The 25,811-nt window shown below is 42.7% G+C and overlaps 1 protein-coding gene across 1 annotated transcript; it reads right to left on the bottom strand.

The window, feature by feature from the left end:
- CCDC13 (coiled-coil domain containing 13) lies at positions 1-24,560 on the bottom strand. The gene is made up of 15 exons (XM_083872970.1): positions 23,438-24,560; positions 20,003-20,151; positions 17,879-18,021; positions 15,519-15,608; positions 15,177-15,293; positions 14,276-14,380; positions 12,935-13,099; positions 12,218-12,394; positions 10,634-10,822; positions 9,744-9,850; positions 7,610-7,693; positions 6,701-6,829; positions 4,280-4,419; positions 1,065-1,167; positions 1-869 (listed from the first exon to the last, which is right to left on the bottom strand). Exons 1-15 carry the CDS (start codon positions 23,653-23,655, stop codon positions 710-712), a joined length of 2,076 nt encoding a protein of 691 aa, XP_083729096.1. The 5' UTR covers positions 23,656-24,560; the 3' UTR covers positions 1-709.
- Positions 24,561-25,811: the final 1,251 nt, after the last annotated feature.

Genomic DNA, 25,811 nt, shown 5'->3' with positions numbered 1-25,811 from the left:
ACCTGCCTGCATTTTGCAGCATTTCTTCTCAAAGAGAATAAGATCTGCCTGATGGACGAATGAATGCAGAGACCCAGAAACAGGGAATTCATAACCTGGATGGCGAGTTTTGTGTGGGATGAGCTGGACTGAAGGTAGGTTGACTCATTGCAGGGGTAATCTGCTTTTCAGTGGAGACTCACTGGAGTTTCAGGAAACTGCTGCCAGTGTGTTCAAGAAAAGAAAGAGGCTGGAATGATGAGAGGAGCCCACCCAAAGCTGATTTGCAGGTCAGGCTAATCCTGTGCCTCAGCACTGAAGTGCTGCAGAAAGCCTGAGACAGGCAGGTAGCAGTGTGGGGATAAAAACAGAGCTTGTTTTGTTCTAAGGAAGGGGGTTGGCCTAACTTTTGTACAGCAAATTCCTTCCTGAGCTGATAAAGGCAGCAGCAGATTGAATATCGTGCCCTCTCAAGGAACACTGTGCTGAAACCTGGGAGGTTTTGGCCAAAATCCCCCTGCAGAATTGCAGCTCCCCAAACTGCACCAACCAGCCCTGCTTGCCAACCCTCACAGACAAATTGCTGACACATAAAGCCTTCACTTTCTGTATTTCATCTCTGTTTCTCATCCTCTGCTGCAAATGCTGGAGAAATGACACGATCTGAGGCTGCAAAATGACACTGGGCTCTCTCCCTGCTCTGCAGCCCAAAGGACGGGGAATATCTGTTTTAATTCTTCCCTTGTTTGTGCTGCCAAATGTCCTGTGAAAACTTATCCCTCTGTTGCTCCACTAAGACTTGATAGAGTTTTAAATTATCCCCTCCCTCTCTCAGAGTCTCCTCCAGAAGAGCCTTCAAATCTTCGTTCTCATCCAGCTGGATCCCAAGCCTGCAAGGAAACAAAAGAAACAAAGAAAACAAAAAAAGAAAAAAAAAATTCTTCTTTTTTCCAGGGAAGAAACACTGAAACCCAGGAGCTGAGGTGATTTTGTGAGAGCCCTGAGAAAGAGCAGACTGAGCACTTGTTCCTCCTCCTTCTGAGGTAGGAAAGAGTGATCCCAGCATGGAGAAAGGGAGAACATACCTCAGGATCAGCTCCTCCACTTGGGATGCCAGGGGCAGCTGGACCAGGGGTGCAGGGAGCTCCTCCTCGCTGTCACTCACACACAAGGAGGGGCTTGGCTGGCCTGTAGGTTCAGAATGGAGTAAAACAGCAAATCAGTTTTGGCAGCACACTTAGTCAATATCAAGAAACACTGAATAAGTATTCTCTCATATAATATACTTAATCTCTTAAATAAATATTTAATCTCCTAAATTCTACGTTACATCCATAACATATCATAAATATGTGACAGACTTATTTTAATTTCCTTCTAGCAAAATGAAAACATGGTGAATTTGCATTTCAAGGATAAATACATTCCTCTATATGTAGAGAGGAAAACAATGAATTCAAAATACTGAAGTGACCAAAACAAGAGGTGACAAACAGCTGAAAAGGATTAATTTGATGTTAATCTTGTAATTGTGTTTCAGATTATGACAGCTGATGCTTCCTGAATGTCTGGGACAAAGTTTGCACGTGGGACCCATAGAAACAACTTTTGTAAAGCACTTCGATCCTCAGCATAAACAAAATGTAGGTTAAATGTACTTCAAGGTGTACTTCAAACCAAGGTTCTAACTCAGGAATGCTTTCCTAAATAAAGATCTGCCCAAAACAAGGAATTTTGGTCATTCCAAAAAAATTCAGAGAGTTTTTTCAGGGTTCTGGAGAAAAGACAATTCAAATTTACAGCTGGGACTGAAGAAATAAAACCTGTGGTCAGTGAATCCCTACAGTGGAAGGAGGAGCAGAGAAATGTCCAGGAAGCTCAGAAAGAAGTGCAGGAAGTGAGCACAGCTACTGCAGAGAATGCTGAACTTATCCCGGCCCTGAGGGACTGCAGGGTTGATCTCTGCTGTAGATAGAAGGCTGAATCATTTTAGCAAATGTAAATAAATGGCTTTCTCTAAAATAATCAATAGCCAGCACCACCTACCTGGAGTCAGGTAAGATGAGGGAAGGATTTGTGTGGTTCAGCCCCAAATAAATTTTAAAAAAATAATAATAAAAAAACCCCCACCTAAATGGAGAAAACAACAGGCTGGAGCTGGCTGCAGTCCTTATCAATGGGAATACAGCACCATGACAGGGAGCAGCCAGGCTGGCACCTGTGCTGTGATTCTACTGAACCCTGCAATTGCTGCTCTGTGCTTGTGTTGTCATGTTGGCACATTTCTGGATCCCTTTTCCCAATTAATATCCCTCATAGTATCAAATATCTTCAAATAAGTACATTTGGTATTAAAATACTAAATCCTCCTCGTGTGGAATTATCTGAAAGAACCTGGTTGGAGAGTACTGAACTCTGACAAAAACAAATGAGAAGAAAAGGCTGCATTGTAAAACTAAAAAATGCTTTTGATCTTGAGGCTGTGCTTTACAGGCTGCTGTTACTCACCTATCCCTCCTCTGGGATTATTCTTTGGAATTTGGATAAAACAGGAAAAAAAACCACAGAAAATGAAAAGCCTGAATAATTTTAAAACACAACTGGGTTGTTTCCAGCTCCTTAGCATCATTATCTGCTTCCCTTGAATTGAGGAGATCAGAAACATTAGATTAGCAATTAGATCAGCTCTCTCCAATTTTGCACTTTCAGAAATAAAGGAAAATATTATGTTAATTGGCAGGTTCTCTAGTCTCTGTTTTGTATTCAAGCTTTTCATTTCTTCTTATTTCCTCAACCCCTGGCATGAAAGCATTGAGATTACTTCCAAGCTCTGCTGAAGAGGTGTATTACAGACTTGGAGTCTTGGTTCTTGTACAAACTCCAGTTTTGGCACATCACAAAGCTCTCATCAAAGCAAGGGAGTGAAATAGATTGTTACCTACTCATCTCGTGGATTTAGAGAGGATTTCTCCTTATTAGCCTTACTGCCAATCCTTTTCTACTTTTGCTTTTAGTCCTTAAGCAGAGGAGATTAATGAACTAAATATTTAGTGAGATGGGATCTGTCACAGTGGTTGAAAACAGCTTTTTCCTCTGCCAGCTACCAGAGGGGAGTTACTAAAAATTTACTACAACACAACAAAACTTGACCAAAAAGCCTCAGGACCTGGAGAGTTTGTCTCTCCTGGAGCTTGCAAGGCAAAATCTTTGATAACAGAACACATCAACACTTCACCAGGTAGTATAAAAGTCTGAGCACTCAGAAACTCAGTTAAATTCTGTGCAAAGCACCACCAAAATGCTCCCACACTGTTGGGATCTAAATTTTTCAGCTCTCAGTCGATACAGGTGAGACAACTCTGAGAATCAGTGCTCATAAAAAAAACGCAAGAGAATGAGTCAGTGTGGGCTGGAGCCCCTTCCAAGGACACAGCAATCCTGCTCTAAGGAACAAATCCATGTTTTACAGAGAGGAGTAGGTTTGAAGCACCCATTCAGTCCCCTCTCCGTATAAAGGTTCCTCTGAAGGGCTCATCCAAGGTCTCTGATGAGCCCTGTGGTCACCCTAACTCAGCCTGACACCACCCCAACATTTGCCAAATTGAAATTCGCCTCCCTGCTGTTCATCCTCTGGCATTTAAAGTCTTTTTTACTTTATGAAAATACACATAAAAGAGAAACCACTGGAACATTTTCCTTAAGAATATATGCCATTTTATTGGTTTAGACACTTTACAGAATCAGAGTCCTCAAGCAATAAAAGGATCTGATCGGGGAAATAAAAATTTAACATCCACCATGAATTCTTCTTCTTTAACTACGCCAGGGAGGCTTTCATATTTATAGCAGGAGATTATCACGTTCATGGGATAATAAATTACACCAGATCTAATTACTTCATCACCAGCAATAGTTTTTCACAGGCACTGACAGGCCTTAAATTGGGATGCGTCCTTTAATTCTGCTCTTAACCTTCAGCTGAATCCCTCAGGCACGAGTGCAAAGGGAGATCTGGGCCTGGGGACAACACAGAGCAGGGGAAAGCTTATTTTATTTTTTCCCCTAGAGTTATCCCATGAAAACAAGCTGCAAAAATCCCACTCAAAACCTGTGAGAAAATCTTCTTCGGTTAAGAAGGGTCAGGATTTTGCTTTGCTCTTGGGGTCTGAGCTGGTCCCATCACCACGTGCAAGGTCAAGCACTGGGCTGGGTTTGGCAGGTGGAGCCCGAATGTTGTCGCTGTCTGTAAAGCCCAGGGGTGAAACAGGGGACTTGGCTGTGGTTGAAGGTTCTTCCTCACCTTTTGTGCTGCTCAGGGAAGGGTTCTGTGCACTTGTGCTGCTCCCTGGATCAAGCTGCTCTTCTAAGATGTCACTCTGCCACTGCTCTTCCTGAAGATTCTTCTCAGCTTCCAAGACTTCGTGGCTGCTTTCCTCCTCCCTGATAGGCAAAAAAAAAACAACCCAAAAAAAAGGGAGTTCAGCTCATTTGTGTCATGTCAGTGTCACTGTCAAATCAGCCTCGGTACTGAATCCTGCTTCTTCCTGCAGAGCTCCCCACAGAAGGGGAAGAATTTTCCATGCATCCAAAGGCAGAAATCCCAGTGAAATTGGGATCAGGCGACACCTTCTAAATATGCAAAAGAGAATTAAACTAATGAGTACAGTTGGAAACAATGGGTTTGTTAATGGAGGTTGCTCAGATCCCTTAATTCTGGCTCTCTGTGTGAATTCACCCCTCAGACGAGCAGGAAAGCTGCAGATTGCTGAGCAGAGAGAGATCTTGTATTACAGGAATAATAAACTGCATTTTTTTAGACACTCTGGGAAAGCTTGGAAGGCAAACAGTTTATAAAAACACAGTCTAACATTTGCGTCAGTTGTGTGAGAGGAAGAAAAGAAACTTGAGGCTGCTTTTAATAAACTTGGCCATTAGACACGACCATGGAGGGGAGAGGGTGGAAAAGAAACTGGTGGTTACATCACAAAAAAAGCGAATTTCCTCTCTTCATCCTGCACAACCTCTCCGCAAATTAACTGCAAAAAATCTGATGTGCACCCAGTGGGGCAGTGACTGACACCAAGTGATTCCAAGGTGTTTAAAGCTAAAAACAAACACAGATTGACTCACTGGATTGGACTGAAAAAGAGAATTTCCCTCCTGACCCCACGGGTAGAAGTTGGTTACTCTCTGAATCAAGAGACTTGATTAGTTTATTTCCCTTCTAGCTGGTATAACTAAAAAAAAAACATATTACAACTCTAATAAAATTATAGCACTGGTTTAAAAATGTAGCTACAGGCAAGACTCGACCTCCTGTGGCAGTGAATTCCCAGGCTGGTGATGTGCTCTGAGACATTTTATTCCTCTCGGTGGGTTCTGCATTCACTAAACTTTCATTTGACCCTGGTGTTCCTCTGGCATCCACTGCACACAAAAACTGGAGGCAAGTGGCAATATCTGTGGGATTTTTTAATGGAATCATCTGCCAAATGGAATAATTTCAACTAAAATGCTGTAGAAAAATCCCACTTGTAACAATTCCCAGGGCTCTTCTCTTGATTTAAGCATTATCTCTGTTACCTGAGCTTTGTTACACCCCAGCAGTGGAGGGAAGAGGAGGAAAACCTGATTTTTAAAAATATATTCACGTTGAAACTCTGACTGGTGCTATATTATCCTGAGGTCTTCTGAGAGTTATTGCACACAGTCTCAGAAAATTTATGTTACCTCCTTGATAAGTGTGTGATAACTGTGGAGCTGCTGAATCATCAGTTTATGGCACATTTCACAAGCAACTGTGCATTTCATTGACTCTGTTTTTCATTACCCCATATTGGTGGTGGCCACACTTCAGTTACCACTCACAGCCCCATCCTCATCTGGCTGCACAGCTCTATTAAAGTCAACCAACATGAAAAAGATTTTTCCCAGCATGTATTTCCAGAATTTAGCTTTTAAAGGACCTTTTTTTCACAGTTCTAAAAAAAAAAAAAGTCTATTTTTTCTGACTGTGATTAATCATGCAGGACAAAAGTTATACAAGTGAGAATGATAACTGGGGTAAATTACAGCAAGTAACAAAGAGTGCTTATTGTATTGACAAGCACACAGACAGGAGTATTGGAATACAGATTTGGGAATCAAATAACACATTCTGGGGAAAAAAAAAACCAGTAGCTGAAAGGTGTCCAAAAAAAAAAATCACTTTGCTTTCCCTTCTCTCCTAAAACATGGTTGGCTTTTAACATCATCTTACACTGAATTGAATCCTAGAAAATAAGTTTTTTTAAAAAAATAATCACTGCTATGCCTCAGTTAAACCAGAATAAATTCATTTAGAAAAGGATACAATGAAACTTAAAAAGAATGTGAAAAGCTTTGGAAGAGAATATTATAGCAATAATTATAGTATTTACTACTGATGAATAATATTGCTGCCTCAATAAGGCCACGCATATATAAATACAGCAATTCTGGTTTTATCTAGGTGCAGCAAGCTGGAAGATGGCTCCATTTTTTTCTGCCCTTTGTTCTAAAAGAATAATAAAAAGCATGAATCATCAGCCAGGCAGGGAAATTGAGCAGAAAAAAAAAATGGAAAAGCCCCTATTTAAGGCAAGGATGGCAGCGTGTGATGTACTGTAGTGCATGTCCCAGACTCTGCAGTGTTCCCTGAGCCCAGCACCCCACAAAGGATGCTGCTGGCATCAGGCTGTACCTGTTCTGCAGCACATCCACCAGCTCCAGGAGCTTGTTCCTCTCCACTTCATCAAAAAGGTCCAGAACCTTTTCCTCTGTGATCTCTCCTGGCAGCAGTTCCCAGCTGGAGCTGGCTGTGCCAGCAGACCTGAGGAAAGCACAGGCACAGAGAGTTTGTTCCCCACTTCTTAAATGAAAGAAATGAAACAAAGGCAGGATTTGAGCACTCTCTCCAATACACTTGTCTGAAGGGGAAAGCAGAATGCAGAGCCAGGCTCACTACCTCCCCCCAGCACCTATCTCTAGACTGCAATAAACAGAACAGAAATATAAAGTCGCAGGGAGAGTCATTAGAAAGCTGTTTCCAGGATGCCTCCCCTCCCCATCAGCCCTGAGAACAAACTTCCACCTCTGATCAATTCATTACCCCTGACTTTCCTCCCACTGCTACTGCCAAAGTAAAAGGAGATTGTATCTCCCAAGTGCTACACTAAACTATTAAATGCCCTGCTATTGATTTTCTCCCTCTGAAAGGCTTCAGGCAGCACTTGCACAATGGCTGTTCTTGTGTCCAATATGTGCTGAAAGGAAGGGGCAGTTTTCCCATGTATCCCATTATTATGTACTTTATTACTTCTCTGACCTCTGCATTCAATAAGATCTCCTTTAGAAGGGAAAAAAAAAAAACAAAACAAAACAAAAAAAACAAAAACAAACCCAGGAGAAATCTCAGTGGTTGGGAGTAAAAATGGAAAAGATTGGTGTCAAACAAGCAATCAGTTACAAAATTAAGAGAGAAATCAGATGTTAGAGCTCTTGGAAAGCTTCAGGTGGGAGGGATGGTGCAAGAAATTTCATTACAGAAACAAGGCAGGCAGAAGAAGGATTTCTAGCACCTCCCTGCTGATTATGAAGCTCCTATACCCACCTTCCAGGTGAGGTGGTGTCACTGAGGAGGAAAGGCTCTGTGGCTGCTGACTCCACAAGCTTGTGGCCCATTGTGGAAACAATGCTGGGGAGAGGAAAGTTGTGTTAGGTGCTTCACACAGGGCACTCTTCCCACAATTCCAGTCCTTTCCCAAAGTCTGTGTTTGGTAGGGAAGAGTTCCCTCACCTCACAGCTTCACCCACCACTGGGAGAGACAATCTGAAGTTTGATGATGTTTGCATGTCACAGATTTTCCTAACAAAGCCACCCCTGCTCTGCAACGCGGTACACAACTTATATTTCCCAGTGCCCTTTAAAAATATATTTTACAGAGCTTTATGAAATCTGCTTGGTGAAAACCCTCAGGAAGATCTGTCAGGTTCACTGTTGCAACAGGAGGAGCCAACTGATAACACTGGAGTATCACTGCCAGCCTGGATGAGTTTTGTGTATAATGACGTGTGCTTGGGACATCCCATTTCAGTGAGTGTCTGTTTGGGACATCCCATTTAGATGTGTGTTTGTTTGGGACATCCCATTTCAGTGGGTGTTTGTTTGGGACACCACATTTCAGCGGGTGTTTGTTTCCTCAACACAAGTTCAACTGCTCAAAGCCAAGTCCCTGCAGACTTACCCCACATTTCCTTACTTTAGCTGTAGCTAACAAGAGGATAAAGTCTTAAAATTGTGGAAGTGATAGATGTCCCTCTAGGCTAGGAGTGGTTAATCCTAAAATCAAGTTAAGACTGACACTGACAGCCCTAGCCTGGTCTAAAAATGCAGATTTTTACTCTGCCACCTCCAAAGGGTTTAGCATCTATTTATAGTGTTTTTCATTTCACCTTTTCTGATAGGAAAAGATGATTGACTACAGCGAAACAGAATTGAGAGTTCATCAGCATATTAAAGTTAATGGAAGGAGTGAGCCTTGCTGACCAAGTTATTAACAGCTCTCAGAGATTTTTAGGATCATTCATTGCCCACCTGACACGTCAGCTCCTTCCACGACAGAGCCCTTGGCCCTGTACACAAGAAATAATTTATGCATTGCACTTAGTGGTTTGCACAAAGCCATTACCCAGCTTTGGTTCCTGCTTACCATCAGCAGACAAGTGAGGTTAAAAAAAAAAAAAAAAAAAAAAAGGGGGATAAAATATAGGCTTGGTCCAGGAGAGCACAACAACTTCTGCAGAGTTAGAAGGGGGAGAATTAAAACAGTCCAGAAGGGTGCAGAAACTTTTAAACTAAGGATTTTTTAAACTCTAACTCAAAACCATAGAATTTTTCTTAAATTTAATAGTAATGCTCTAACTTAGACTCAGGGATACTGAGTTGCTTTTAAAGCCAAATTTGGTGTCTGAAGTAATGAGGTAGGAAATTACACAGAAGAGATCAGTTGTAACTTTAACTTGACGAAAAATTTCCCCCATCCCCACCACACCAGTCTCAACTCCTCACTATCAATTAGACCATGAACTCTTTAGCAACAAACTCAGCATCAATTTAACAGGAAAGGATATAACTTGCTGTGGTACCAGGATCCCTTTACACAAGCAGAGTGACCCAGAGTCACAACAGTGTAAACAGAAATCAGATTTATTGCTGCACTAAGATTAGTGTAATTTACACAGTCCTCAGCGAGCCTTTAAAGAGGGTGTTTGGTAAGGACAAATGATGTGGTGGGTTTTCAACATTCCTGAATGTAAATCCTACTCAAAGAGCATTTATTGATTTAAATAATGCACCGGTGGATTTAGTGCTCACCTAAAATGGCCCTTTGCATTCATTCTCCACCCTGCTCACAGAAATCTGCTTGTCAGAACTCCCGGGTCTCATAAGGGAAAAGACTCCCAGGCACTTAAGCTGACCACATAAACATTATCTGAGCTGCAGGAGAAGAAATAGCTGCGCTACCACCCTGCCAAATCTAGTCATGTCTGCAAGTCTGTACATCCTTCTCAGTTCCAGGACAAAAGTCCAAGAGATAATGTGATTAGAGATTCCCATATATTGCAAACAGGCTGCTACAGCTGTTGGCACAAAGTGCTTGTGTGGTTTGATGAAACTCCCTGGGAAAACCAGGCTCCTGGATTTACTGAAACAACTTGAAATATTGACTTTCTGGTCTTCTTACCGGGCAGATTGTGTCCTTCCAGCCTGGCTGCTGCCTGATCCTGAGTGCTCAGGGGGTGGTGGAGGAGCAGCTCCTGACTTGTCGTGTGGATGGGCAGATTTCTTCTGCTAATGGTGGAGCATGTTATAAAACCAATTACACAGTTCAGAGGAAAACAGCTGCACCAATGCCAAATCAGCAGCTTTTGATTATTGCTACAAGCAAGCCAGAACTTTTGATTTACAGGACCTCCTCAGAAGCTTTGCTTTAATTCCTACCCATTGCAGGATGAAAACAAAACAGAAATCAGTAACAAAGGCAGTTTCATATGAAATCAGAGTGCACTAATAACCCACAGTGCAGCACCATCACTGCCAGCAGAGCTGGTTTGTGTCCCTAACCCAGGTTTGATGCTGGGTTCAGTGCTCCAGCCCCCACTCCTGAAGTATCTGTCAGATTCATGACATCACCATAACCCCAGGAGGCGTTTGGATCAGTGAGAATGGGATGCCCAAACACTCTCCACAAATCCTGACTGTGAAACAGCAGTGGCTGGGTACCTGCTGATGCTGGTGTGACACATTTGTTTGCTTCCTCCCTCCAGCAGCCAAGGAGGAGTCCCCAGTGCAGCCCCAAGTCCTGCTGTCAGGTAGTGACAGCCCTGACACGTGGATGTGACTGGTATTTCTGTGTTTGCTGCTGCTGAAACAGCCTCAAGTTATGCACAAAGAAACTGAGGAAGTTACAAAAGAGAATTCCTGCTTTATTATTCCATCAGGAAAGACTGTCAGTAGAACAGGGATCACTGTCTGGAGGCAGTGACCATCTCAGACAACAAGGGACAAGAAAGTGGAAGAGCAGATCTAAAATGATTACCAGGTGTGCTCCTCTAATTATTTCTTTGTGCCTACCAGAAGTGTGAGTTCCTCAAGCTCCTCCTCCAGCCTTTTAATCTTTGTTTCTCTCTCAGTCACCATGCTCCCCAGCTGGGCTATCAGGCTGTTTTGTTTCTGTGTCTCACTGCTCCAGCTTTGCCCCATCATCTCACTCTCCTTCGTGCTCAGGTCCTTTAAGATCTCCTGCATTTGCTGTTGCTGGCTCTGGTAAAATAAAAACAGGTGAGATCTTTATTTTGTACACAATGATTGTTTTAAAACTCCCCTCTGAGACAAATATCCATTTAGGAATGGTAGGGCAAGCTCCTGCCCTGTCAGGCCCATTCCTTGGTGGGAGCACACTGGTGTCACTGGGGCCACTTTGGCAATTTGATTTGTTATGTTGACTTGAGCAATGGTCAGATTCAATCTGCTGCTCAGTGTAGCAGAAAATAGAGCAAGAAAGGCTGGCCTTTGATAAAGAAGTGACTTTTTCCATAAACTCAATGAAACTCAAGATTTCAATGTGCTTTTTGTGGAATTAGAACATGATCAGATTGTGTGACAGTGATATTAAAAGCTGAGGGTACTATGGGGTGACAGATATGAGGTCAGGCTGTTTCACCAGTGGTTTGGGAGGGTTTTTTTCCACACTGACAAATCTAATACCTGTCAGGCAGTTTGTTCTGTCAGGCCAACAACCTGAAAGTAAAATGCTTTTGTGATAGAACAGATAAAAGAGATTAACCATCCCTTCCCAAATAAACTGGCATCTTTCTGTACTGATTTTAGTGGGAATACTCAGAAAAAGTGACAAGAGTTCTTTGGCTCTCCTAATCTGCTGGTCAGCACCCACAGTGCCTGGTGGGAGAAGGGTGAATGCCAGCTGAACTAAAACCTACCCACAGCAGCAGGGAAATCTGAGTTGTTTGAAACTAGTGAGGTGCTGGATCCAGAAACACAGAATTAACCCTGCTAGGAGGTGGCATATTCATTAATGTATTTGCTATTTTAATTGAGGAAGGCTGTCTAGAACCGTGGCAGGACCAAGCCAGCAGCCATTTATTTCTTTCTCAGCATTCTTTGAGCCTTTGTTAAAACTTTTGGTTTTGAAGAGGCCAAATCCTCTCAGCTCCAGCTACTGCAAGTGACTGTGAACATGGTCTAGTACTCACAGTTCAGCTTGTGTGTTGTGGGCTGTGTAACAAAATAAATGGAAGTTTTGTTACAAACAAAAAAAAAATCCTGCGAGACTGCAGGCATTCTAAGAAAAAAAAAATCTACCAGTGGAGCTGAAAGCAGAACAAAGAACACAGGCCAGCACCTTGGGTCAGGACTGAAACTCTTCCTCTACCTGCTTCAATCCTTCTGCAAAATGTTTGTGTCAGTCCCTGCAGCTCAGGGCCACTTGACTGCAACTGTCACACCTGGTGCTGTCCCACAGCCCTTACATGACCTGATCCAAAATGCTGAAGGACTTCAGCTGACAAGGAAACCTCTGGCTGTCACAGCTGGATCCATCAGGCTCCTGTACACCCTAAGGCTGTGTGTGCCATGAAGTGACATCATGTTTTATCATCTATAGAATTAGGGCAAGGACCAACAGACACAGACTGTTACCAGCAAGGCATCTATGAGCTCATCATCATGTTTCCCCTTCTCCAGCAAGGTTCCAATCTGTGCCTTCAGCATCTTCACTTCTTCACACAGCATTTGGTTCCTGGCTTTGGAGGCATCACATTTTTTCTTCAATTCCTCGTGGTTTTTTTGGAGAGCGTTGTGTTGTCCCATGAGTTTCTGCAGAGATGCAAAAGGAAATGAAAGTTATAACTTATCACCAAGCCCCAGGTGCTGTGGTGAGCAAAAAGAAACACACATTACCTGGGTAGAACCTAAAAAATGGGACTGGAATACTGTATTATTCCTGAGGAAGTAGAAATTATAAATGCAACCTCCTGGCTGCTTGGCAGCATCCAAAAAGGGTCTGTCTGCTCAGGAATTCAGGTGGTCTGGGTTGATTCCCCATTATTCTGGATTCTGATTCTCCATTATTCTGTTCAAATGGAGCAGCCCAGAGCCCTAGAGATGCAGGAGGCATGAGGGGATGTCTGTATTTGGGATGAGGAATGCACACCTGGCCATGGGGGAGATGGGTATTAAGGAGTTTGGAGCAGCTGTAGCAGGGCTTGGCTGTGAAGTGGGGCAGAGCTTCCCCCAGCAGACCAGGTGGGTTTGTGAAATGGTTTTAGGTAGGGTGCAACACACCCTGAAGGCAGGACAAGTTATTACACACTGCTCCACACCTAAACAGGACTCTGTCAGTTCACATGGTTGTACCTCCAAAGAGTCCTTCCTCTCTTTTTGCAAGCTGCGAATCTTCAGCAACTTCCTCTCTTGGACTGACAACTTCCTTGGATCAGGACACACCAGAAATCCCTCACCCATGTCAAGCAGTGAAGTTCTGATCTTGTATTGACTCAGTTTATGCTCCAGTTCTTTAACCTGTGGCACAATAACGACAACTCACACACAGTTTTACTGGGGGTACAGCACAAAGAGGACACAGCCAAAGGCAGCTCGGATTATTTCTTGTTATCATCATGGTTAACTCACACAGAGCAGTGTCTGGTCTTTCAGATTGAAATCGAGCTGCTAATAAACATGCAGATTTTAGGGCATCTGTGCAGGAAGGAGATCTGGGACAAATGGGAGATCTGTGCCTTTGTGGAGCCACATTTGGAGGCCAGACAGACACTCCAGAGTATTTGGAATTGCTGCTGTGTGAATCCAAGTGAACTCAGCTTGTCAACTGCTCACTGCAGGCTGCTTTCATAACCAGTAGAAGGAACTGGGCAGTGCCACAGCTCAGTTCCTCTGCCCTGTTTTGGAAGAACTTGCCTCGCTTTTGATCCAGTGACTGGATTCATAAGATTTCCACTGGCTACAGAAAGAGCCTGAGGAGTCTGGATCAGAAAGAAATCTGTACATTAGAGCAGAGAACAGTAGGAACAATGTTCAGATGAATCCTAGGCAGGGGATATAACAGGAGTAAATAGAATTTGCTCAAGGGAAAGCAGAGGTTAAAAATCTCAGACTGCAAAAAATCACAGTTTGATGGCATGTAATTGAATAGCAGAAAAATAGAAAAATTATCTGTCAAATTGCCTGAGAGAAGTTTTATTTAGATGCAGACAAAACTGCCTCCCTGCCTCCTGCTGACATTTCAGCTAAACTCTGCCCTTCAGAAGACTCAAGAGTTAAAAGATTTTACTGAAGCTCCCGAGGGAACAACTTGAAAACCTGATCTGGCCTCAATTCTTCCCAGCTGACTCCAAGCACTGAACAAAGGTGTCTAAGTCAGAGCACAGACACTGACAGGGCTCCCTCTGTTCTCAGTGGAGAGGCACCTTCAAAACACCCTGGGACTTGAACTAGGCTGCCACAGCTCTCCAAGGTCACTGAACTCCTTCCTTTGACACAGATGTGAAAGATTCCCCCAGCTGAAATACCAAAGCTTGCACGGCTGCAACAGAGTCATTAACATGGTGTGCACACATCAGCACAGAGATGTGAAGAATTAATGAAGAACTAACAATACTTTTACCTTAAATTGAGGTGATATCTTTACTTAGAAAGAGAATTCCAGCTGAAACGGCACCGTGCAGGGTTGTAACTCACCCTGGTTTGGAGGAGAAGAATTTGCTGAGCTCGTCCACGCCAGCTGCCAAGATTGGTCAAGAGACTTTGGATATTCACATCTTCCCCAACTTCTTTGGCTAAAATCTGGGAAAAGGGATTAATATCAACAGTATAACTGAAAAGGATGTGTTGGGGAGAAGGGAGGAAAAGCAGCTCTCTCTAACAAGGAACACAAGCAGTTTTCAATCTACACAATTATTTTTGATATGATGAATATTTACCCATAACTAATCAGGAGCAGAGTAGAGATATTGTCTTCATACACACTAGGAATTGAGCCAATCTCCCTTGCAAAATTCTGACACAGCTAAACTTAGGATGAAGAGCATTTAAATTATTTATAAAAAGGTCAGCAGAGTTCTATTCTTAGGACCATATTCTCTACTCTGATCTGCATTGCAGGTCTCCTACACAAAGTAGGGAAACCAAAGAGAATCAGAGCACATAATAACATTTAAATCCATCACGAATCAGAGGAAAATGTCATTCCAACAAACTCTTTAAACACATGCTTTAGTTCAAGCATGGCCTTTAATCCCATTGATTCCCATGGCACTGGAAACCTATATTAAAAGTAAGTACATAATTAAATGTATGGGAAAGGAGGAATGAACCTGAATGTATGTCACAAACAGCTCTGCTGATCTGGGATTTTAAAACTCAGAAAGATTTTTATCCATTGGACATTGGGGGCAAAACATGAGATCCCTTTGCCCAGGAGCACAGTTCCAATTCCAACCCTTACCCTGTGCCTTCCTCACCTCCCTGCTCCACTGGAATAGTTCATGAGGGTCAACCAAAGACCAAAAAGCCTCCCAAATTTCCCAAGACCGAAGCTGCTGCAAGGGTGCCAGCCCCAGACTGCTCCCTGCAGCGGTACCTTTTGGGTCAGCTTCAGTTCCTGTTTCACATTCTGGAGCTGGTTCCGATATTCCGTCACTTTCGTGTTGGCTGCGCTCAGCTTTTCTTGCAGCGCTTTCACCTCTGGACCCTCAGCCTTTGAGGAGAGGAATGAACTCCGTGAGAACAGAACCCTCAGGGGAAAACTGAAGTGATTAACATCCATGGATCCATCAGGACCACTGAATTAGTTTTTTCAGGCCTAATTTTTTGGGGCATAGAGGGGAATTTGGTCCCAAAACTGGTGACAGGGACACATCCTTGCTCTACAAAGGAGCTGAGTATCAGCTGCTGATTTCCTCATTTCAATCACAATTCCTACCAAGTTTCCTTCCAGAATTTTCAGAGGTGATCCTTTGATTCCTGCAGCATCACCACCAAGGGAATGGATTTTTTCTGTGGCTGCCTGTAGCTGGAAAAGAACCCCATTGTTAGTGTAGAATGGACTCAGAGAACAGCATCACTCCATGGAGTATTAATTAGTTAAAAAAGTATAACTTAGATATTTATTTACTCTAAAAAAAAACAAAACCCCCCTAATTTTCCCTTGTTTTTTAACACAATCAGTAGGAAAGCATAATTATTTTTTTTCTGAAATGCTTCCCAAAGAATCATGTTATATTTTACTGTGGAATAACTTCAGAAGACATCTCTGACTTGCTAAAAATGGGATCAAATTTCAAGTATGGGGACTTCTAAGGTATTTTATCACCAAAAAGTACCTCAAATTAAAGTTTATATACATAAACCCAAATCCTGTCCAGCCCAGAATATTTCATAAAAAGCAAATAGTTCTATTCACTAGAGGAATATAAAAGGAGAAATCTACCTGACACTCTGTAACTGAGATTTAATGGTATTAAGGCTCTTTTTCTTTAGCTGGGAGCTCTAAAGTAGCATCTTTTAACTCATGAAGAATAAAGACTCTGTCTCCCCTTGCTTACCACAGCAAAAGAAAACACACATACAACCCCTCCTGCTCTCAATCACGCCCTATGTGGCTGTTGCAAAGATTTCTAAATGGATGAGAGTGCAGGAATTTGGGGCTGGAAAGGCCAAGAAGTGTTGCTTTAAAAGCTTGGGACTTCATTCTTTGAGGTGGGTGGAAAATCTTGATTATTTGCCTGAATTAAAGAAGGCTCTGAGCTCCTTCATTAAAGGAGCATCTGGAGAAAAACTAATTCAGAGCCAGCTTTTATTAAACCTTTTTTCATGTGTTAGGGCCACTCTTTCTATCCAGTTCATAAAGTTTTGTAGTCAATGGACTGAGAATGAGGAATTTCAGCTGGAGCTGGCAGCTGCTGGCTCAAGTTCTGAGGAAATTTTCTGCAAACATCCCTTTGCTCACAAGGGCCACCCTTTGCCAAGTGATTGTTCAGTGGCCACACCTTCCATTCTGTTTGGGGGGAACATAATCATGTTATGATACTCATACTCATACTTATGATTTACAGGTTTTTCAATTTTCAGGCAAGGAAAAATAACAGTGTTTCTGTTACTATCACTCCACATTTTTAATAGATACCTCCTAGTGTCAAACATGGCCTTCATTTTACACATCATTTACAACTTTATCTTCTTCCTGAAATGTTTGTGCTTCTTTCTTTTTGGGTCAAAATCTGAGAGTATTTAATCTTTCTGTTTAAATAATGGGCATTACACTCCTGCAGTAAGGGAGCAGAACCAAGTTGATTTTTCCTGATATTATTCATGAATTGTTCCACTACTTGTGTGGATTTTGTAGGTCCCAAACTACACCTGATACTTGTTTGCCAACCTGCCAACTGTTTGACAAGACCCCTCTGACCAGAACACTGTGGATTTATGCAGGAGTTCTCCAAAATTTAATTTAATCCATGACTTCTTGATCTTTCAGGCAGCTGGGGTGCAATTCAGGTAGATGCATGACTCATGATAATAAGAGATGGTGAAAGACTGAGTCAAAATGCATCTGTCAGCACTATTGATTCATTTAACTGATGTCTTCTAAAAAAGCAAAGTTCAGGGAAAAAATTCAAAATTATATATATATAACCACCAATAGTGTGTAAGAAAAAAGAGCAGTAGGCAAAGGACAAAGCAAATATTGACATCAGGACATCTCATTTTCAATTCAGCAGCCACCTGAGTAAAATTACTTCTGTGAAAGGTTGGCAAAAAGTCACAGTAAACCAGAAAATTTAATCTGCCTGAGTGAAGATTTGCTGTCTTACATGATATAGTTTGGTGTTGTCTCAGTTCTGTAAGTACTTTTTCCAGAAAACAGCTTTCATTACGGGGATGACAAAAGCTTAGAAGAATAAAGAACTAATTACTGACTGGTATTAACGAGGTGGGAATGTAAGACATAAAGGTGTGAAATTTGCTTCTACTCACGGAAAATAATAAATAATAAAATAAATTTCATTGCCAAACTGGTAGAAAAGTCTCTGTGCTTCTACAAATGAACATTCTTAATTGCTGTTCAATAAATCCTTGGCTCATTATAACTTGGGGATATCCTTTCCTAGCTCCTCCTGTCTGCAGAGGGAACACCTCATGGACAGAAACAACCACAACCCAAAGTAAACACAGATTTAAGAGCAAATTCAACCTGGGAACATGAATCAAACCCATTTTCTATCCCAAAGGCTGGATTACCATGCTTTAGGGTGCCAAAAGAGAACAAGAAAAACGCCTCACTTCTCTCTCCAGCTCCTTGACTTTGTGATTCAGCTGCTTCACTCTGGCTCTCTCACTCTCAAACTCAGCAGTCATCTCACGGTTCTTTTTGGCCAGCTCCACTATTTTAGTGGCTGCCACGTCTCCAGCTAAACCAGACACCCCTGCAAAGAACACATGAAAGCAGAGGGCACATCTTACAGGCAGGATTCAGAATAGATGATGCTTTTGTCCTCTGTCACAATGGACTTTCATTGTCCCATCCCTTCCTCTCAGAGCTGTGCCAGGCACTTAAATGAACAAGTGAGGCAAGAGATGTCAGAGGTGCCAGCTGGATGGGTTGATTCTTTGATTCAGCAGCTCCCCATGGCCACATTTCCCACTGTGGCAACAGCCATGTGTCACAAGGCCACAACAGTGGTTGTAGAAATATGATTACCTGGAGAAGGAGCAGTGTTTCCTGCTCACTGCTGGGAAGGACAGTTGGGAACAGGATTTTTTGGCATAATTACAGAAAAATGCAACACCCTGCTTTGCCTGGTTGTTTACTACTGGAGGAGTTGTTAGAACAGTGGTGTGAACATTTCTAGACATTGGTCCTCAAAGGTCAGGCACAATATTACAGTTGGGTGCTGGACAAGGTCCAGGAAATTTCATTGTGCCTATTTATAACTCCCTTGGGATTACACAGGCAGCTTTACTGGATGACTCTTAATTGCTCTTTTAAACAGCCACGTCACTGACTCCCTCATCAGGGAGGGTTTGATTAGTGCCACAAACAAAGCAAAACCCTGTGGCCTGGCTCTTGTGTCACCTGGCTCTGTGGTTAACACCACACAGGTGAAGGAAAGCTCCTGTACAAGTGTAGAATCAATGTCATGGCAAACAATGTCCACAGAAGTTTCCAGCTCAGGAAAGAACATGAGCCTACAACAACAAACCCTTGGTGGGGGGTGTGAGGACTGAACTTGGCTGCTGTCATCCCTCTTAACCCTTTCATCCTCCTTCAGAGCTCTGCAGTGATCACTTTGCTCTGACACCCATGAACTGGGGTGGGATGAGAGGTGAGAGATCACTCACAAGTGAATGCTGAGGCCCATATTGCCCCAGAAACATTAATGAGGCTACACAGAATACAGCTGAGAACAGAATTTGTTCCTATATCACTATTAAAAAAAGCTTGTAAAGAACACAATTTACTGTTTTAAATGATTTTATTTTAAAAGCATTCAAATGCTTTTTAAAAAACACTTAAAACTAATTCATTATTTTCAAAAACATTTCCACTGTTTTCACTCCTCTGTGTGGCTTGTGTTACCTGTCCCACCTAGGAGGTACTTTTACCTTAGTTTTATTTTTACCTCAGTTTGTTTTTCTTTTTTACCTTAGATAAATAATGGCTGCTGAGAATCACAGTAAATACTGAATTAACCAAAGCTAGGTGGTTATTTCCATGTTAAATTGATGGTCTTCAAATGCATTGCACACACTCAGCCAAGGCTTTTTATTCCCAAGCAATGTGGGGATTGCCACAATGCAGACAAGGAAAACAGAGGAAAGGGATTGGCCTCAGCCAGAGAAGCTGCAACAGCACATCTGGCTCCTGATCCTGACCAGGAAGAGCTTATCACCTCTCCTACACACAAACTACAGCTGCTTTTCAAGGATTAAGGTGTAATTTAATGTTATTTAGTTCCTTGCTGGTTTCCCCCTTCTCTTCAAGCTTGGTCATCGCTGCTGCCCTGACCAACAGTGGCACCCAGTGGAGGAGGTGCAGCCTGCACAGTTCACTTTTCAAATGACACCAAAATCACTCGAGAAGCTGAACTTTGCATTCATCCAGCATCCTGCCTGTGTCCTGTTCAGGCAGAAAACAACAACAAAAAAGGAGCCTGAATAAGTAATTTAACCCTGCAGAGCAGTGAAAGCTGCAGCACAGCTCTTTGACACTAACAGGAAGTTTTCCAAAGTATTATTTCTATTGAACATCATTATTTTTGTGCCAGTAATAGCAAGTTTATAGTTCTGTGAGGAACAGAACTCACTGTGTGTCCTAAAAGAGCACTGCTCTTTTCAGAGACATTTTTTCTGTCATCAGCATCAAGCAAACCACCACGGTGAGAATCCAGAGTTGCTTGTGTTTACCTGACAGAGCCAACCTCTCGTCCTGCACTCTTTTCTGGAGCTGAATTATTTCAAAATCTTTCTCTGACACCAGTTTGTAGAGCCTGCAGTTCTCATCCCGGACCTCTCGGAGCTGATCCTGCAGCTGCTCATTCTCAGCCTCAAGCAAACTGAGAAAAAAATAGACCCACAATGGCAAATAACATAAAAATAGATGCTCCTAGAAATAAAATAATGAAACAACTGCACGATAGATGGGCTGAGCTTACCAGGAGTGAGTTTACTGAATTAGGCAGAATATCCTAAACCTCAGATAAGAACACAAGCTGATTATCTGATCTATTCATCTTAAATAAAAATAAAAATAAAAATCTGCATTTTCTTGAGCTGTCTGGGGCAAAACATCACAGAACAGGTGTATTGAGGTTACCAAATAGTGTCATCTTCAGATGAAATCAGGCAGCAATTCATCATGTGGGTTATTCAGGCTTTCTTTGCTACACTTGACAAAGCCAAGAGAAGCCAACAGAGCATCGACTACAAAGCTGCCCCTGGGGTCCTTTAAAAATCAGTGTTTTAGAGCAATTCATAAAAGACCAATTTCCCGTGTCCTCAGCTGATTCTCTGGGAACCCTGTGAGCATCCATTTGTATTGTTAATGGTGCCTTTTGGAATTCATTTAGGAACAGAGAATATCCAAAAAAAGCCCTCTGAATGGAAAGAAACAGCCCTGCTTCTCCTATTCTTCAGGACATTTAGCAACATTTAAAGGTTTCATCTCTCTAAGACATCCAGAGAATTAATAACTTTAATCTCTTTACTGCCCTGATGTCATGGGTCCTTCAAATATAAAATCCAGGAGCTGTGGCCTCAGGGGCTCAATTCAATTGTGGGAGTTCAGAATTATCTGAGCTCCCTGACAAAGGCTCCTTGATAAAACTTGGGAATCAATACAATGTCCCACACACAGGTGACATTTGAGCTGCCCACCTGACCCCAGCTGCTGCTGGTAGAAAATGCAGATCTCCAGATTCCCATGAGGAAGTTCCTGATACTCTACAGCATCTCAGTTATCCAGACACCTATATCAGCTGGATGAATTGGCTCCTAGAGTCATATTTTCTAAATGTTTACACTTTGGAGATGTGATCTGGATAAAGCCTAGTTGTTACAGTATGTACCTGCTAGACACAGCCAAGCCAGATGTCTCAATAATCATCTCGATTTTTTTTTTTTAGTCCAAAGTTTTAGCATGCTCTTAGCACATATTGGACCTGAGAGCTTTAAAAAAATGCACCCTCCATGTGCCCATGTCAGAATAAATGACCCCTTAAGGCACTGCCATAAACAGCACAGGCAGTTTAGGAGAGGACTCAAAATGCATAATTAAGAAATGCACTTGTGTTTCAAAGCTGCAAATCAAAGGGAGATGAAAGGCAGCTGTTCACAAAGGAGAAGAAAGCAAGGAGCAATGTGAGCAGAGGAAAGGCAGAACTGAGTAATTCCCACAAGAACCACTCAGAGGAGTGAGCAATGAAACTCAGATCCAATTAGAGACACTTGAACCAGAAGGTTTTGAACAGTTGGGGGATTAACACGGGAAAAAAGAGTTCTAAGCTCTTAACACACCTGAGCAGTGGAGTCTCCAGAGCTGGAGTCCAAGTCTTGAGGAAAAGCACTTAGAGGAGGATGAACAGAAATCCCAACTGCACAGAGCTGGAGTCTCCTCTGAGGAACTTCCCACCCCACCCCAGAGTGACTCTCCCTGTTTCAGAGGCAGCAGATCCACCCGAGTGCCTCAGCTACAAAAAATGAGCCAAAAAGAAACGGGCTGCAAAAGGTGCCCCTTTTCACTCTCCTTCAAGGAATTACACCCAGATGGACCTTATAAGCAGGGCTCTGCCTGGAATTCAGGTGGTTTCCCAAACTGCATGCCCTGTTCAAGCCAAGAAAAGGAAGGAATTTAACTTTTGTCAAATCGTGTCTTTCCCAACTCTTGTTAAGAGATTCTCCACGTGATGGGGAGAGTCCCTTGGATACATCCAAGTGCACCAAACAGAGAAAGGAGAGGAAAGTTACAGAGAGAACATAACAGAACATCAGCTAAACACTTGTCTAAACAAGACTTGGGAGTAGGATGGGAGGAATGAAGAAAGAATTCCCAAGGCTTGGAGGAAGGGAGACTTCTGAGAGGAGAATATTTTCCAGTTGCTGCCATAAACAACAGTGACAAACTGAAAGCACTGTCACTGCAGGGGCCATGTGGAGTCCTGTGATCCTGGAACAATCCTGTAATGTGTTGTCATGGGAATACTGCAGAGAATATCCTGGTGAATCCCTTCTAGAAACAAATCCTGCCTGGATTTGATCACTCTGCTGAATGTACACAAGCAAAGGACAATCCAGAGATACCTGTCACAGCTGCCATGCCAAATGGGGACTTTTGACATCAGTGACACAGAAACAGAGGTAAATAAAAAACTTGGGATTACTCAGGCCTACAGTACTGAACTCCAAATAGCAAAGAACTATTGGGTTTCCCTGTACTCTGCCCATAATGTGCCATGGGAGCACCTAAATCCCTTTCCTCTGCCAAGCAGCTGAACCATGGGAATCAGCCACACAGAAATTATTTTAAAAATCAGATTTCCATCATAATCTTCTACAGATTATTAGAAAAAAATGTTGAAGGGAAGAGGACAGCTGGTAGAGGTCAGATTGAGGGCTTAACTTGGCAAATCAGACAGCTCTGGTGAGGCACCAGAGTGTGAAGGAATTTCTTCACCTGGCTTCACCACTACCACAGAGCAAAGCCATGAACAGCCAGTACTGCAGACACCTTTGGGGTGTGTCCAACCCTAAGACCTGTTCCAGTCAGGAAAATAAGTATTAATTGGGTCAGAAGGAAAGGCTGATTATATCCTGGGAGGAAGAGAAATTATCTGAGCTGGGGGGTTAAATCTCTGCCCAGTATTCAGCTCAAAAGTAAAAGAAACAAGATTAAGGGAGATCCAAAATGCCCAATGCTCTGGTAATCTTGTGATCCACCCAATCAGGATATATTGCAAAGAAATCCCAGTGAACACTCTTCTGCACTGCAGGCCTGTGGCTTGCTCCCATTAGCTGCTTTGCCTCTGTCCATCTTTGGAAATTGTTCATGTGGGGCTTAAAGCTATTTGCTTAAAGCCAGGCAGGATCTAACCAGCAATTCAGAGGATGCCAGGGATCCCAAAAGGCTGGATTTTGTAAGGTAATAATTTGTAAAATAGTGACATTAAAGAGCACGACACAATGCCCTGAGGATAATTATGGATAGGGAGCATCTCCTCAGGATAATGAAAGCCCAGTGTGTGAAGACAGAAAGTGTTCTGTCAGCTTAATAATATTGAGTTTCATGAGATCATAAGCAAAATATACTTGTGACTTCCTGTAGGAACGGTGCTTCCAGACCTTTACCTTTTGCTGGCATCTTCCTTCACAGGAGGAGATTCTTTTTTTAACAGGTTTAGATCACTCGTGGCTCTTACAGTCTCCTTTGTGCTGCCAGTGCTCTTCTGCCTGTTCTGCTTTTCCTTCTTCTTTTCCATCAAATCTTGCAGCCGCCTTTGCTGTTGCTCCTGATAAGCCTTAAACTGGCTTTTGAAACCTTCATTCACTTTTGTGTCTGGCTCCATTGTTTACTAGAAGCATAACGAGAGGAAAATAAAAAGTGACAGAGAGCAGAGATCAGCACTGCTCTGAAAAACATCCCCTCTTGGCAGCTGCTCTGCAGCTTTTCCTCCCCGACCTCTGTCCAGTCTCCCACCACCTCCTCCTCCTCCTCTCCAGCCCCAGGGCTTTGCTTCCAACGCCTTTTTCCATAAATGGCTTTTAAACAGCTCTTAAAAAAAAAAAAAAAAAAAAAAAAAAGAAAAATTGTCGGGTCTTTTTCACTCCAGAACTCAAAAAGCAACGTTTCCAAATGTTCTTAAACAGACCTGTTTAAATAAACATTTTAAAAGAGGAACAGGATGGGGCCAAAGCCAATGTGGCAGCCACGGGAGCACAGACTGTTTTGAGACCATCCAGCCTCCTGCCCATGTCCAGGAAAGGTGCAAATCCCTCCATTTTTGGGTTAATGGGGGACTGACAGAGGAAGAAAAATATTTTTTTTTTCCTTTGGGCAAGACAGAAGTGTGGCCTACACCTTCCCTCCAAATTTCTAATTAGAGAGTGATAGCATTAAATAATTAAATAATAACACATTAATTATTAAATATATTTATTATAAAATGTATTATTAACAGATATTTTAAAATAATAATATTGCTACCCAAATATTTTCTTAGGATGACAAAAGACAGTTTCCTGACAAATTACAGCCCCTTTCTCCTTCTGTTTGACATTTACAGTCAGAAAAAAAAAAACACCCAAAAAAAAAAAGAAAAAAAAAAAAAAAAACAACCACAAAACAAAAAACAAACCTATTGCACCTTTGGTCTAGGAAAACCAATACATAAATACCTCCAACGGCACGCCCTGCCCTGAGTAATTAACACAGGGCCTTTCCCACACTGAGGGAAATCAAATTGTCCTGACTAATGCACCAAAATTCAGTGTCCCTTTGTGTTCCTTATGGGCACAGAGTCACCTGGACAAGGTGCACTGAGGACTGACAAGTGCAAAGAGCAGAGTCTGGTGCCTCTGCACAGCTCTGGGGCTCTGGGCATGAGGGATCAGAGAATTACTGAATCAGTGAGGTTGGGAAATTAATTTTAATTAATTAAAGCTGATTTTGAGTTCTGGAAAAAGCCTACAGAGATAAGGAGTCCATTTCGTTTACTTAAGCAAACTGGATGTAAAACTTAGACAGCTTTTCTGGTTTCAGCAAACTTTGGGCTGATAAAATTTAATAAAAAATTATAATTAGATTGGACCTCTAGATAGGTTTAGCCACTGACCTTAAAGATAGCAAAGATAAGCAGGAACATATTCAAACAGTAGTTGTCTCTGTTCTAAAAATATCCTACAATTCTTAGCAGAGTAACTATTTTAGGCCTTAAAATAATCTTTGTGATTTTTTCTCAGAATTTTTTTCAGGGTTTACTTAAGACTGCATTACTGATTAATTTATTATTTTATAACTTATTCAGTTATTATAGGTCAGAAATGTGCACGGTCCTCGAGGTGCAGCTCCATCACACAAAGCTGAGAGGGGAAAAGCCCTCTCAGATCCCACAATTAACCCAACACCAAACCTCAAATCCCATCCAGGTGGGATTTGAACACTTCCAGGGATGGTGATTCCAATGTTTCCCTGGGAAGCCTGTTCCACCACCCTTTGGGTGAAGAAATATTCCCGAATATCTCATCGAATCCAGCCGGGAGGGCTCCAAGGCAGGGTCACCTGGAGGAGGTGACACAGGAATTCCTCCGAGCAGGTTTGGAAAATCTCCAGAGAAACAGACTGGGCTCTGCCGCCCCCAGAGGAATTTCTTGCCCATTTTGAGGCGGAACTTCCTGTGTTTACGTTTATATATTTTAATAACAAAACTGTAACTGCGATTGTCACCCTCCCTCCTCGCCCTGTGACCTGCCAGGACCTGCCAAGTCCTGGCAGCACCCGCGCTGTTTCCCCTCCTGATCCCGGAAACTCCTGCCCGCGCCTCCCGCACCTCCCGCGGCCTACCCGAGAGCAGCGGGAGGGTGTCCCGGGCTGTCCCGGTTTGCCCGTGGGCAGCGGCGGTACCGGAGGGGCGGCCCCGGTTCCCGCTGTGGCTCCGCTCCCGCTCCGGGCCCCACGCGGTGCCCATGGCAACGGGGGCGCGCGCGCCCTTCCCCTCAGCGCGGC

This window comes from Zosterops lateralis (genome assembly GCF_965231275.1).
Source record: "Zosterops lateralis genome assembly, chromosome: 1".
Lineage (NCBI taxonomy): Eukaryota > Metazoa > Chordata > Aves > Passeriformes > Zosteropidae > Zosterops > Zosterops lateralis.
Note: the sequence above shows the minus strand (reverse complement) of the source record. Positions and strands in the feature narration are given on the sequence as shown.